Source organism: Micrasema longulum, unplaced genomic scaffold, assembly GCF_059751315.1.
Source record: "Micrasema longulum isolate JH-2025_06_02 unplaced genomic scaffold, ASM5975131v1 h1tg001763l, whole genome shotgun sequence".
In the NCBI taxonomy this organism is placed as follows: Eukaryota; Metazoa; Arthropoda; class Insecta; order Trichoptera; family Brachycentridae; genus Micrasema; species Micrasema longulum.
The window spans coordinates 124,465-140,537 of NW_028278938.1; the positions used below are offsets into that span (position 1 = coordinate 124,465).

Sequence of the window (16,073 nt, forward strand, 5' to 3'; positions counted from 1 at the left end):
GAATGCAACTATATTATGTGATATTGTAACCCTCCGAGGAGTTATTGGCTTTAATTAATATACTAAAAATGTACATTGTAATATATTTTTGATTAACAAATTTAGGTATTTTATAATTTGTGTAAACGTTTTACATATTTCAAGAGACTTTGTATTAGTACCATTAAAATCTTTAATAAACCCATGCCAATGTGTTAGTGCCTGTCGGTGAACCGAGTAAATGTATTTTTTTTGCTTTTGTGAGCAGGCATGATACATATGAAAACTTATTATTACGCACACATAAGCAAAGGTTTTTAAAAATTTGAATGGACCTGACCGTACCTGATTAGTTTTTTGGTTTTGACTGCCCATTTAATAAATATTTATTGTTAAATGTATACATTTGATTAAAAAAATATATGATATTTGTGAAAATATATAAGAAATCAGAAATTTTATTTATTTACGTAATATATTTATGAAATTGCTCTCTAGAAAAACTAAAACCATTATTTACAAAACTCTCCTCATACTAGTCATTGCATATGGTGCCGAATGCTGGGTTTTGACAAAAAGAGGTGTAAATGTGGTATTAGTATTTGAAATAAAAATATTAGGAAAGATATTTGGTGCCGTCAACCAAAACGGAGTGTGGAGGAGACGGTTTAATCATGAATTAAAGGCACTATATGGCGAACCCAACATTGCACAATTCGTAAAAATAAGAATATTTCAATGATTGGGCCATGTGCAAAGAATTAATGATAATCGTACCCCCACAAATATTTATACCACTCCGGAAAGCAGACGAAGCAGAGGCAGACCAAAATTAAGATGACTGGATGATGTAAAAAGTGACATATGAAAGCGATTGGCCTAACGGACTGGGAAAGCGCCACAGGGTACGAGGGTACATGGAGAAGTGGAGCATTCTGGAGGAGGCTGGGGCCCACAACGGGCTGTAGCGTCACTGGCGATGATGACGAATGGCGAAATTGAACTAATTTTAAATTTAAATTAGGTAATTGTTATCCTGGACGAGCGTTTCCGACTCGGTGGCTTCTTGGATTTTGTAATAGAGTGCCGGGTTCGATTCCCGGTGGGATAGAAGATTAATATTTATTTATAAATCACTTTGATTATTAATTCATATCAAAATTAATTCACATGCATATAAAGTTAGGATTCTACCCGGAAGAATTCAAAACTGCAAGAATAACTCCTATATTTAAAGGTGGAGATCGAACGGAACCTAGTAACTATGGACCTATAGTAAATTTAACAGTATTTAATAAAATCTTCGAAAAATGTATTCATAAACGATTAATGGGTCATATAAAAAATCTCAATTTAGTATGCTTAAACCAACATGGTTTTCAAGAAAAAAAAGGAACCAGAACCGCTCTGGTAAATTTAATTAATTATATTCAAACAAATATGGATGTTAGAATTCCAACCACATGAGTAATATTAGATTTTTAAAAAGCTTTTGATACGGTACATATTGAGACCATGATAAAAAAATTAAATGATATAGGAGTAAAATCTCAAGAATGCAAACTATTAAAATCATACTTAACAAATCGGAAGCAGTATACCTTTGTAAATTAAAAAAAAAGTAAAATACAAACAGTAAATTTTGGAGTCCCACAAGGATCTATTTTGGGTCCACTATTATATATTAATGACTTATCACTGTATAATTTTAAAGAAAAAATGATTATGTATGCCGACGACATTGGACTATTCTATAAAAAATCAAACAGACATAAACGAAGACCTTTGACCGTTGACTAAATGGAAAAACACAAACTTACTTACACTTGATGAAAAAAAAGCTATATTATCCGTTTTGAATCTAGAAAAAAAATGTCATAAAGTAGATCCTTACATCAATAATGAACGACTAACTGAAATCGAACATGTTAAATACTTATGACTAACAATAGACAGACAATTGACATGGACAATTCATATCAAAAATTTAATTAGCAAAGTGGCGACATTATCGAGACTTTTTATAAAAATGATAAACTTTGTTCCAAAAAAGGAAAAAAAAAATGTATGAAGCCTATGTAAAAACTAAAATATGTTATATGCAACTACTATGGGGAACAAGAAATCAAAATGACATAAACAGACTACAAAGACAGCAAAATAAAATATTAAAGTTAGTATATGTTAGTTTTAGTTAGTATTATTTTAAACAAACTAAACAATTAAATGTAACTGAACTCTTTAAACATTCATTCATAAATTAGCCACTGATGTAATTGTAGACGAAGAATTAAAGCTTGAAAAAAACTGTAGTAAACATGAACACAATACGAGAATATCAGAAAAATATCATATACAACCTTTAAAAACGAGGAAAGGACAATCGAGACTAATAAACCATGGACTGAAATTATACAATAAACTACTAGACAAAACTAAACAAAACTAAACTAAAACAAAAGACTCAGACAACCTTTACAAAAGATGTTAAAAATATCATTATTAACAGTAGAATGTGAATTTTACAAGTAAAAATATTTTGTTAAATGTATGTAACCCGTAAGGGTTTATCGATGAATAATTTAAATAAAAAAATAAAAAAATTATACGTCGACCGGATTCGATGTCACTTCCTCATCATCAGGACTTAAACTAACTTGGAATTATTCGCGTTTCTATTTGTATTATAAAATATTGTAAGAAAGGAACAGAAGAATAAAAGAAAGATACAGAAAGAATACAATATGAATTATGAATCATAAGGTAAGGATGATAAATTGAATCATTCTGGAATTTACAAATTAACTAAATTTGTTTAAATTACCCAAATTTCCATCTTGATAAAACTTCACGTAAATTTAAAATGACAAAAAACGTATAAAATGTCTCAACAATAATAATTTCTCAGAATTCGCATTTGATGATTTCATCTTACATCTGAAAACCACAATTTAACCAAGAAAAGGGCATATAAATTTTACGTTGTTATTATGTAAAAGTGATATTCATTTCGACAATCTACAAATATAAGAAAAAAGCAAAGCCATTAACCAAAAAAACTTCCCAAAATAAATAATACATTAAAATTGAACTTCGAGCCATCTAATACTCCCGTAATAATTCATCTTATTTACCTCTCTTTCTTTCATTCTTCTGTTCCTCTTTTACAGGGTTTTTTTATTTGTTTATATTTCAAATTTATTTATTTATAAACCCTTACGGATTTAATTCATTTTTTTTAAATATTTTCTCTTTTAAATTCTATTTTATTGTTAATGATAATATTTTAAACATATTTTGTAAAGGTTGTCCGAGTCTTTTGTATAATTTTGTTTGGTAGTTTATTGTATAATTTCAGTACCTGGATTATTAGTCTCGACTGTCCTTGTCTCGTTTTAATGTTGTGTATGATATTGTTCTGATACTCTCGTATTGTGTCAATGTTTACTACAATTTTTTTCAAGTTTTACTTCTTCGTCTACAATTACATCAGTGGCTAATTTATGAAAAAAAAATAAGGATTCTAGTTGAAAGCGTTCGGTTATATTTTATTTTTGAATTTTTTTATTTTTTTTTGTTTATTTTACAGTAAACATAAGAGGTAAAACAGGGTATTAAAAAATAAAGGATAATTACATAGAAATAAAATACATATTAACAGTAAAAATAGTCAACAAAAATCCCACAAAGGCGTGGCCTGTTCCTGGGTATACAAGAAATGTTTGTGGATTTTTGCTCCTAAAGTAGACAGAAAAAAAGAGTTTATATCTTTAGTTTGAAATCCAGGATAGTACGTGTTTTTTAAAAGAAGGAAAATTTTGAAAGTTTGGGATAATTGTTTAGTTTGTTTAAAGGGATCTTTATGTTTGTAATATAAATAGAAATGCAAGTAATTTTAAGTTCGTTTAAGTCCTGATGTTGAGAAAGTAACCTCAAAACCTGTCGAAATAAAACTAAAAATTCAAATGGTTTACAAAAAATTATAAACAAATATTGTAAAATGTCATACCATAAAGTGAAAAATGTTTTTGATTTTAAAAATATAAATATTTATGTGATGTTAATATCTCACTGCAATATTACTCATTCTCTAGGCGGGCGCGTAAAGCATTGAATCTTTTTGCTTTAATGTATATTGCAAATTATCGCTGATACGCTTTGATTGGCGTAACAGCGCAGTGGTATATGCACCAGTTGATATAAATAAAAGAAAAATATAGTGATAGTGCTCTCATGAGAGATATATCTAGAGTATACATTTTAATATAAGTTGATAAAATAAAATATTTTTATAATAAAATTACCCCTGATTACACGCAAAATACATAGCAACATGCGTACTATATTGCTGTAGACAAGAGTAAACCTTTTTTTCATTTGTGGCTGAAAAGGTTTTAAAATATATATTTTTTAAAACTGTGCTGTTCATGAGCATATTTAAATAAACTTTCGCAAATGAATTGTTTTTGTTTAATTCAAACTAAAAATTTAATAAAAAATTAACAAAACGTTTTCAGAAATTTAGGTTGCGAGTTGAGTGATTCCAATTTACTTCTCCAACCGCATAAATGATCTTTTTTTTTCTTCCCTTTTCGCACCTGATCGTGCATCCCTAGTGCCCTAACTGCATTAATAAATCAATCGCAGCGTAACTTGATCATTTTTCTTACAAGTAGGTAAGATAATCAGTCTTACGCTTCAGGTGCCAGTCCAGGGACTATGAAATATTCGAGTGTAAAAACACATTTTTTAAAATTAAATATTTTATGTCAACCCTGTAGGGAACCGAACCCAAGACCCCTTGCATTGTAGGCAAACGCGCTGACCACTACACATAAGGCTGACAATAAATGATCTTAAGCACAATAAATAGCGAAAAAATAAATGAGGTAATCCTTTATTACTTTTTAAATCATGCCGTTTCCCGATGGTAGGTAGAGAGGATAGAAAGCCATATCACTATGACTTTGCATAAAGACCACGCTTCCTCTACGTTCATCTTCCTTAGTCCTGTTCTCTCTACTCCTTTCAAACATCTCCACTCCTTCCTATCACCCGCTTTTATCATTCATGTCCTACCGGCCATATCGTCGACCCATCTTTTTTGTGGTCTTCCATCACTTCCTTTGTTTGTAAATTCACCGCATTCACTCTCTTTTCAACATTTTTCCCTATTTTTGCGTATTTTTCCAAAATCTCTCTTGGAAATATATATCCCAGATACACGCATTCTAGTATATAAAAACATCGGGAGAAAGCGTGTGTTGGCGGTGTGCATTTCTACGGGGGATTTAACCGCAGGAAAGTGAGTAGGCCGAACAAACAAGAGACCTGAGGAAGGAGGGGAGGTTCCGGCGCGTAACCCAATCCACAATACTCGTATGTCGTACACCCCCAGATCGGCGGCGGCGCAAGGGCGCGGCCGTCGCGTGTCGAGTACCGTCGCCTAGCGGTGTGCATAACCCTACACGGCCATGAGAACACCGATAATCGGTTATAACCGCATGTCTATAAATAAAATAATAAATCTTGGCATAATTTGGTTATGGAAAAAATACGTTTTTTTTTTCAAATGCATAATTTAAACTCGGTTGTCGGCTATGGTAAGATTTTAGTATGGTTCCAAAGTATTTGCGAAAATTTTTCAGAATATTTCTTCTTTTCTTTCGTTTTCTTTTTGTCTTTTTTACTCAGGATCTTTTCATTTCTTTAACGATGAATTTCTCTATTGTTTCAAATTGTTAAGATTTTGGGAGCACGAAGCTTTTTAGGGTTCAGTTCGAAGAATTTTTAATCAAGAATAAAACATGATTTTTTTTATAATTCACTATCTGTCGTTTTCACTATGTAATAATAACAATAACCAAGACCCTTGCACCTCGCGACCACGAGGGTTCTAAGATTGATATCTGGTAAGACGACAACTATTACGACGACTTTTTCGGCTTTCCGGCCCTTTTGAATTTAAGCCAAAAAATGACAAACTCTGCTTTTCTACCATAACGTCGCGTTGGGGAAACAAGCTAACAAAATATGTTTTTTAACATTGAACTTTTATTATATTTATATTGAAATATCCGTTCTATCTGCATCAAAATTTAAAAGAAAAACGATATATATTAGATAAAATAATGTCTTCAATCCAACTAAAAAAAATATGAATGTACATAGAACCTTGTTTCCCCTAAGTGACGATAAGGGGTATACTTCAAGTAGGAATGCGATTTTCAGTATTAAATGTCATTTATTATTTTTTTTTTTAAATTTTATTTTGTTTATTCAGAAAAACAACAGCAATACAAAAAATATACAGAACATTTAAAAAAAAACATAAAATAAAGCCAAAACAGTTTTCCACATAAATACAATTGTAAAAATCCACTTCAGTTCGCTATTTATTCATAGAAGTGCATGTGCGAGTTTTTTTGTGTGAGGATGCGTGTGTAAGTGAGTGTAGTGTGGTTTTGGTAGGTATGTGAATATGTGTGTGGGTGTATATGGGTGTGAGGGTGGGTTTATGGACAGGGTGAGTGTATGTTTGATATGAGTGAATAGAAACAACTTAAATTTATAATGTAAAAATATTATTTTTTTTGTAAAGAAACATATTTTTTTCATATGATAGTTTTTTTATTCTTGTTTTAAAAGTGGGTTTCCTGCAGTTAAAAATGTCTTTGTTATTGAAAAATACATTATAATTAAACGCCAAGCGAATCAGAGAATCATTAAATATTATTTCATCATTACTGAAAATCCATTAAAAAGAAATAAATAAGTAGAAATTGTAAGGAGTGTAAGGAATGCATCTGATTGGGATCCAGAAAAAGCGAATGCTGTTTGTAAACATTCAAAAACTAACTTTTTTACATACAAAAAACAACATCCTTCCATTTTTTTGCATTCTCGTCGAATGCAACTCTGGTAGGTCGATGAATAAAACATTTATGCTCTTACCTTTTTTTTACCGATTAGATTGAAGATTTTAATATCTACGAACACGCTCAGCGCAAAGATCTACATTTCGCTGATAACCGCACGTAAATCGCACGTAAATAAGCCGTTTAGGAGGAGTTCAGTGACATAATACGTACAGAAGAATTATATATATTTAAAAAGATGTTTAAAGTTACTTACGTGATAAAATAATTCGGTTATGAAAGTTATTGCATTATTCGATCATCATAATCGGTTATGGGCATCACTATTGTAGTCTCGCGCGGCTCCACAACAGCGCACCCTCGTCCCTCCCAATAGCAGGAACAGCCACAACAGCCCCAACTTGTGACGAACCGCCTTTGAATGCACTCTTTACGACACTCACTTTCCCGCAGAGTTTCCTTCGAGTTTTCACTTTTAGTCTCGTAATTCGCGACTCTCACTATGGACATGAAGGGGAAAGTAGCCCTGGTGACAGGAGGGGCAGCGGGAATAGGACTCAGCTGCTGTGAGGAGCTACTGAAACACGGAGCTAAGGTAGGTTCATTCATCATACTATCAATATAATTATTATTGTTGTTAATTCCACCTGTCAAAACACGTAGCTGAAATGAAGTACCTACCCACCTATCTGCAGATTGATGTTGAAGAAATGTTTATTCTGTTGCTATTAACATATTATATTAGACAATGTGCCTACGACCCTAAGAGTAAATATTACTTTATTTTAAAAAAGGCAATCCCATTGACAAATTATTCATAATTTCTCCATTTCAAAATTTGATATTATGTACTAGTGCGGCTTCTTTTTTACCCGTTTCCTAAACGCTATCCTGACTCGATACTTTCTGGATACCTACAATCATAATTTTGCATTTAAACGATAAAATAATTTTACATTGTATATCCTTATTTTTTTAGAGGGGCGAAAATTGGAGTCTAAACAAAAAGGCACAAATAACTTATTTTTTTACGTTTATTTCTCCAGACCGTCCGCCAGCCAATAAATATAAAAGCACTTGCACTCCGTTCAGTAGCCAGGCTTTTCAAAAACTTGGAGGGCGAGAATTAATTAACAGGGACCCGTCACAATAGACAGTAAAAACTATAAAAATAATTATGTTCCTTTAGGCTAATATGCTTTTATACGCACACTTCAAAAAGGTGCGTAAAAACGTCTGCATTTTTGAGATAAAGGCATATCGACAAAATGAATCATTTTAGTGTTCATTTTTCGCAAAGCTTTTTTTTTATATAAAATATATATATTTGCCTTGTTCGGTGCATTTGGTACTCGATTGAACAAGCCAATGGCATCAGCGTTGTTTTGTGATATATTAATGCTAGATTTTTTCACATAGGTACTATAAAAAATAAAAAATTATAAATCTGACTAATAAGCAGATGACGTTATAAATATTCATATACATACTGATACTAGTTATAAAAAATCCTGCCTAGACACAGACTTACCTAGTGAGGCAGGTAATTAACAAAACAAAAAAACGTGTCAAAAACTACAAGTATTCAATCAAATAAATTGACGGAATAATTAAAAAAATATATCAATTATAAACATAAACGAATATCAAATAATCAAATTTCTTTCGTTTATTTACTAAAGAACAAAACAGATTATAGATTATGAGTGACGCGTTTATCTAACTGACAATTTATTTCCATTTTTTTTTTACAAAAATAGCTTTATCTTTTACGTTTCTTATGTCACAAAAAGGGTTTTTTTTTGCGCCATAACAGGCCAGGAGGCCCAATTATTGTGGTGAATTACAGCACAGTACACCCAAGCTTGAGAAAAATCATATTTATTTTTTATGTTCTCACCGGGAATCCGGACCCGGAACCTTCAGTGTGTGAGTCTAGTGTCTTAACCACTCCACCACGGAGGCCGCCTAAATGCTTGCATAAATATTACAAATTTTGAAAAATTGTAGGATTGCGAAAAAAATCTCAGACGCTTGGAAAAAAAAACATTAGTGACCGGCGCGCATACGGTTACTTTCTTTAGTTTGTTTTTGTATTCTTTAATTATAGCTAGTTTCTAAGATTTTAACCTATCAATATATTTACTAAACAAAGCATCTACAAAAAACTCTTATACTCTACTTATTAATTTACACTACTGATCGTTTTGATTCGTATTGTAATTTTTTAAATATTTTTTTTAAAGTTTATAGTTTGATTTAGGTATCCTTACAAAATATAGCGTCATAATGTTGTAGAGTGGGTTATTTTTTCATGAATTTATGTAATTAAATTAAAACGGGTAAATAAATTTATTTGAAAAAAAAACGTTTCTGTAGGTATAGGAACGTTGTTTTTCACCAAAAATAAATGAGTTTTTGCACTAGAAAAAAATATAGATTACGTGCATTTATTATATTAGTTTTCCGAAATCAACTTAGTAAAAAAATCTACTATTACGCCTTTTCCCTTATACGGGTAGGCAAGCTACTATAGTCGAAAATTATTTGCAGGACAAGACAGCTTGGCATTAAATTCGTGTTTATTGATTTTGATTTATTGATTTTAGTTCGTTGATTTAAATTGTGTTCTTGATTCAAAATTATTATTCGATTGATAGGTTTAATTTACTAATTATTGATTTATATTTTATAGTTATAATTTTATTGAAGAGTATAAGAGATTCGATGAATCCTATCTATAAAGAATAATGTACAATATACAGGGTAAGAAACTTCGCGTGCATCTTTGACATTATGTCTTCTACTTTCATAAATAAAAAAAAACAATAAGCAAAAATAGTTTATATTTTTCAACTGCAGATTTTTATTATTTACTGAAAGCAAAATTATAATTAAATTCAATCTAATCTTTTTACGTTTAAAGTCTCCCTTATCCTTAAAAATCATATCAGTCTGTAAAAAACCGGTAACTAGTTCACAAAACTAAATGAATTACGAAAAATCGGATTGTGGTCCCTTGGTTAGTCCGACGTTCAAACACATTTCTACCCCAACTTGATTCCTATTTTCCAGTAGTGAGTTATTTACAACTCGTCGAAAATGGCCCAAAATAAAAACATTAGGGTAGATCATAAGAACGCAAATATTTATTTAAAAGTTTTTTTTTAAATAACCCATCATATAAGTTATTTTTATTTTTGAAATTGTTTTATATGGCTGACGGGCGAGCGCAACAGCCAGTTACCAGAATTTATTTATATCTTCTAGAGATCTAGAGGATTATGACGTCAACAACAATCTAGTAAGAATTTAGGCATTTATATAGTTGTTTAGCAGTCTAAAGGGTATTTATTTATTTATTATATACGTCCAGCGGTGTTGTTCTAAACCGCTATCGCGGCCGTAGAAAACACTTTTATTTCGCATCTTTACATACAAAATACGCGGGATAAAAGTGTTTTCTACGGCCGCGAAAGCGTTTGGAATATCGCCTCAAAGTGCTTTTACATGACAGATACAAAATCAAAATTCAAGCGTTTGGTATAATAAGTAAATATGTAGGTACTTACCTAATAAACAGCAATGTATATATATATATATATATATATATTTTAAGTGTCGAATTACATTATGATAATGAGCTTCAGCCCTACGGGAAATTGAAAACAAAAAATATTTTCTTACGCGCGGTATAATTAAGAGCATTAAATGATTAAATACGGCAAAGTTTCTTGAAAATGTACGAAAAAAATATTTTAAAATGTATGAATAAAGATGAACTACTTTGAACTAGTTCATATTATTCAACCAATGATGAGAGAGGTGTGGAGGATTTCCGGTTTGCTTATCATCAACGGACCAATCGGTAGAACTGATCGAGAAGAAGCGGAAGAGAACTTGAGACGTCACGATAATACGATACAGAAAAATAAAAATGTTTTTTTGCTTAGTTTAATAGTATGTTAACAAATATGATTTTTTTTGCCATTTAGTTGTTGTTTACTGTTAGTTATGTATTTTTACTGTGATAGGTTTCCCTGTGTGACATTGATTGTGAAGTGGGAGAGCAAGTTGCAGACGAGCTAGCAGCTAAATATGGCAAGAAGAGCGTCCTCTTCTGTCAATGTGATGTCACAGATTATCCTCAGTTTGAAGGTTGGTATCCATCAAATCGTCGGCGTCCTCTTGGTGGTAATATCTCTTTTGTAACGATAGTATGTGTCCAGGCGGATGAAGATCAGTGTGTGTGTGTGTGTGAAATAGAACCAGAATCCTGGACGAGTGTTTTCGACTCGATGGCTAGTCTCGGGTAATTTTTTTTTTTAAGGAAATCGAGTAAAGAAAGTCCGCCTCGCAGTGTATTGCTTGGCATGTTCGTCTATTATACTTGAGGTTCCGGGTTCAATTCCTGGGAAGGTCAACATAAACATGTTTAACGCTGAAATATCTCGCTGTCTCTGGATTGGCACCTGAAGGGTAGGACTAATCACTTTACCTTCCTGTAACCCGTGATTGAGACATGCGGGAATTAGTTAAACAATGTAGTGCCCCATACACTATTAAATGCAAATCAGGGTTTGATGTATTATTAATGTAGTATTAATGGCGTGATTTCAAAAAAACTGGAATTTTAATACTATACGACTATAGCCTTAACTTAGTTAAATAAACATCGGTACTATGACAGAAAGGTGTATTTCTTTTAATGGTTGTTTTTTTAGAATTTGAATAAGCCAAATTTCCCAGTCATTTTTATTCGGACAAAGAAATTTCTGGGTTTCGAGACCCAAAATATTCAATGTATTGCCTGAAAATTGTAAAAACATTACCCGGATTCAAGTGAAGAATACATTTGTAAAAAAATAGTTGGTAGATTTGGACAGAGAGAAGTCAGAAGAATGATTTAAATATGTTGATAAATAATAGTATGGATAAGTTAACTTGTGTAATAAATAGACTAGTTGGTACTCAAGTTTTATTATTTATTTTGCACTGCATATAAAAATGTCTGCCATACAACAGATTTACCTAGATATAGGAAAACTACACACAATCCAGAGAAACTATGATATTGTGGGTCTATTTATAATATATAATATAGTTATGTCCTTGCTCTGACTCACTAGAAAATCATAGCACATTCTTAAACATAATAATGTTTCTTTTTTGCCATTATTTTATAAGATTTTCTTTGAAATAATTATATTTTTAGAATCATTTGTGATGACCATCAAAGTATTCGGAGGACTAGACCTAGTGATAAACAACGCTGGTGTTATGAATGATCGATTCTGGGAACTAGAAGTTGATGTTAATTTGGTAAATCATTTTATTCCTATTAATTCCATTAAATTAATTCTGTTTTCCTTTGTTATCTATATGTTATGTTATAATCTGTTTTTGCTCATTACTATATATAGAAGTATGTAATGTGGAAATATAATACAGTTGCATTAAAGTTTAAAAATAAATTATTGTCGGATTTTTGTAAAAATTGACAAAATGTGTTGCATAAAAAAATAGGATAAACTCATTCATTTTACACATTTACCCAAAAATACAACAATCATTTAACTTTAAGCTTTTTTTGGTGCAACTGGCTTTATTTTTATTAATTATTAATTTATTTCCAGTCTCTATCTTTTGTAAACATAAAATGATCTTAAATAAGTTATCAAACAATGAATATATTTATACTGTTTATGATTTCGGCATTTATTTTGCTAATATAAATATTTAAAGGCTGTGCTTTATTAATAGACATTTTAATAATGTAACAATATTTTCTGCACCTGTCTTTATTATCTATCTTGTTTAAACGTTTATTTTATAATTTTTAATCAGTGTGTTTTTTTGTGCATAAATGAATGCCCTTAATTAATAAAACAAAATTATTATATGTAGAAAGATATTACTGAGATATGGAGAATCCTTTTGAAAATGGAAGTTTAGGCACTGGTTTATGACTTTTTTGGCTCTCTAAATTGGAATATCAAGTATTATTCATGAACTGTGTGTGGTCTAAAAAACAGTGTTATAATTAGAATTTTATCCAAACTCATTGAATTGAGATCTTAATTCTATGCCCAAACTATTCTTATTTTCAGCATATCAATTCTTCAAAGTTTGATTTCATTTTTAGAATGGAGTCATACGAGGAACACTCTTGGCATATCGCTTCATGGGGCGAGACAGAGGAGGACGGGGGGGCACGGTTATTAACACAGCTGGAACTGCTTATGCTCGCCCCCAAGTAGCCACTCCCATCTATACAGCCACCCAGTATGCTATTGTTGGACTCACAAGATCTTACGGAGTAAGCTACACATTTAAATAAGAAATAATGAGGCATAAACACAAAAAATTCTTGCTAAAAACCAAAAGCTTTTCTACGCATTTGTCGATCTCCAAAATGCCTTTGATAGAGTTGACAGAGATAAATTATGGAAAGTGTTATCGGAGTATGGAGTGAACGGCAATCTGACACGGGCTGTTGGGTCTGTGTATAAGGACAGCACAGGATGTGTTAGAGTTAATGCATCATACACATCGTGTTTTGATATTTTTAAAGGAGTCAGGGATGGTCAGTAAACAGGGATGTGTGATGTCACCATGGATGCGTGATGTCACCATGGATGTTCAACGTATATATCAATAACTGTATGAAAGAATTGAAAGGTTAATTAAGAATGGGAGCAAAATTGGGTGATTTGACTCTCAATTATCTTTTGTATTCTGATGATGCTGGGCTTCTTGCTAACAATAAAGAGGACCTGCAATTCTTGGTAGCAAAACTCTACATATGTACATAATTTGCTGATAAATCAAATGTGGCAGTTTTTTAAAGAAATTAAAGTATGGCAAATAAATCTTTGTCGCAGGAGGCAAAATTAGCAGTTCACAATGTCCTGGTGCCGAGCTTTATTACGCATGCAATTAAAAAAACAAAGATGAAAGTAGGCTGAATGCTGTCAAAATGTGATCTCTCGGGCGAATGTGTGGTAAAACTGTGTACGATAGGTGCATAAATGTCGAGATCTGTATATTATTTAAGGCTGAGATAAGCTTTATTGACAAAATCAAGAAAGGAGCTTTCCATCGGTTTGGACAAGTAGAGCGAATGGACAGCAGAAGAACTTCTAAAAAGATTTATGATGCGAATGTTGATGGATGCAGAAATCAAGGAAGACCAGGAAAGACATAGCATCACTAAATTCTACAAATACTCAAATATTTTATACAAACAAATTAGCACGTACTATTTTACTACTTTTCTGCTAGCCTGTGGTTTTTATTTGCACAGTTTGCGGATGTTTGCAGTTTTGTGATGCAGTCTGTTGTATTTATTTTTTCTAAGACAAAGTAAAAAAAATTAGTTATCACATAACGTAATTCTATCTGTTGCAGGATCCTTATCACGTAGGACTGACTGGAGTTCGCACTATAGCTCTGTGTCCTTCAGTGACGGACACAAGCCTCGTGAAAGACATTAGAAAACAGCTTATGTCTTCTGAATACGAAACTGCTTGGCAGAGGGATAATGCCAACTGTAAACTACAAACGTAAGGGCACTCCTTGATCTCAAACAATTTTTTTTAATTCCACAATTTATTTTTTACATATATATGCCTAAAAGGCTTTATTTTCAATGATGAATTAAGGTGTAACAAAAAACGATTGTAATAAAATATGCTTATTATATTTTTGAATCGTTTAAGGATTATCTAGAAAATATTTGTATTTAAAATTGAAAAACAAACTCCCCTTTTAGCATCTTGTTCTGTTAGCAATGCTATATGAATATATTACAATATAAATATTAGATATTTATATATTTAAAGGCCATACCTATTACAATATTTGAGTTTGTCCAAATGTTTGTAGACAAAAGACTGGATTTCACCCCCTCGGGAGTCATTAAGATTAACAAATTACAACAGGGATGGAGAATACCTTAGATAAGGTAACATGGAAGTCTAGGCATTTACAGGGCTGGTCATTGGCTGGTTTAAGTGTCCAATTTACACACTGAGTAACATTCACCATTTTGCCTATGTTTGAACATCCATATTTTTTCAATTCTTCCATTTGTGGATTTTTCTTTAAGGTATTCTCCATCCCTGTTGTATTTTGTTAAGCTACACATATAGTCGGGGACTACGTTCCAAGGCGGAATGCGGTAATGTGTTTTGACGTTGCCCGGTTGAGTTTCAATGAAAAATATTGACAGGTCAATTTTTATCTAAACTCAAACGTACAGCGTCACAACACACTGCCGCATTCCTTCCGTGCACCTTGAACATAGACCCTGACTATGTGGGATATTTTCGTTCGTTTTATGTAAAAAAATATTTACTCATAATGTAAACAATAGAAAAATAGGTCAATAAAATTAATTAGTGGTCAGCGCGTTTGCCTATCAAGCAAGAGGTCTCGGGTTTGATTCCGGACATGGTGGACATAAAAATATTTATTTTAAAAGGCATTTCTACACTAAAATATGTCACAGTCCCCTGGACTGGCGCCTGAAGTGTAATACTGATCATCTTACCTTCATGTAACAAAAATGATCAAGATATGCTGCAATTGGCATACCAATGCAGTGCCGTATGCACCATTAGGTGCGGAAAAGGAATGATGATGAACATAAATGTACAAAAAATGTTGTAATTTTTTTTTTATTTCTTTAATTTGTTAATTTTAGTGGAGTAAAAGAGCTGAAAATATTGATCAATCAAAATATGACTAAATAACTCTCAATTTTAATTTCCTATTTACTTTTACAGACCTGCTCATGTTGCCAAATCAGTGACGGAAATTCTCTCAAAAGCCAAAAGTGGATCGGTGTGGATAGTGGAAAATGGTCAACCGCCGAGAGAACATCATTCTTAGAGTGGAATGTTATAAACAAAAATGTTATAAACAAAAATGTTATAAACAAAAATGTAAATAAACTCTTAGGTGCCCTCTAGCTTTTATATAATTATTGTGATTGTCCGTATAAACAAAGCCATTGATGCTCAATATTTGGATTTGTACGCTTCATTTGTTATCGCTGATTATTTTTAAGTGTAAATTTAATATTATATAAATGAGTTTGTATCCAACAGATTAGGTATTTATATACATTGTACCTTTAAAAGGTGTTTGAAATAACAAAATATTAAAGCATAAAAATGTGTTTTGTATTACTGATTACATTTCCCTATAATT

The 16,073-nt window shown here is 31.7% G+C and overlaps 1 protein-coding gene across 1 annotated transcript; it reads left to right on the plus strand.

The window, feature by feature from the left end:
- Positions 1 to 7,187: 7,187 nt before the first annotated feature.
- On the plus strand, positions 7,188 to 16,037 carry LOC148274095 (15-hydroxyprostaglandin dehydrogenase [NAD(+)]-like). Its single transcript, XM_088237637.1, has 6 exons — positions 7,188 to 7,452; positions 10,892 to 11,015; positions 12,073 to 12,179; positions 13,003 to 13,176; positions 14,268 to 14,422; positions 15,647 to 16,037. The coding sequence occupies exons 1-6, from the start codon at positions 7,360 to 7,362 to the stop codon at positions 15,750 to 15,752; spliced, it is 759 nt and encodes a 252-aa protein (XP_088093763.1). The 5' UTR covers positions 7,188 to 7,359; the 3' UTR covers positions 15,753 to 16,037.
- The last annotated feature ends 36 nt before the right edge of the window (positions 16,038 to 16,073 follow it).

Excerpts from the sequence above, each read along its gene's own strand:
- LOC148274095 (XM_088237637.1), top strand. The coding sequence starts at position 7,360 with ATGGACATGAAGGGGAAAGTAGCCCTGGTGACAGGAGGGGCAGCGGGA. Across the intron at positions 7,453-10,891 it reads TACTGAAACACGGAGCTAAG|GTTTCCCTGTGTGACATTGA; the intron begins GTAGGTTCATTC and ends TTACTGTGATAG. Across the intron at positions 13,177-14,267 it reads GACTCACAAGATCTTACGGA|GATCCTTATCACGTAGGACT; the intron begins GTAAGCTACACA and ends TATCTGTTGCAG.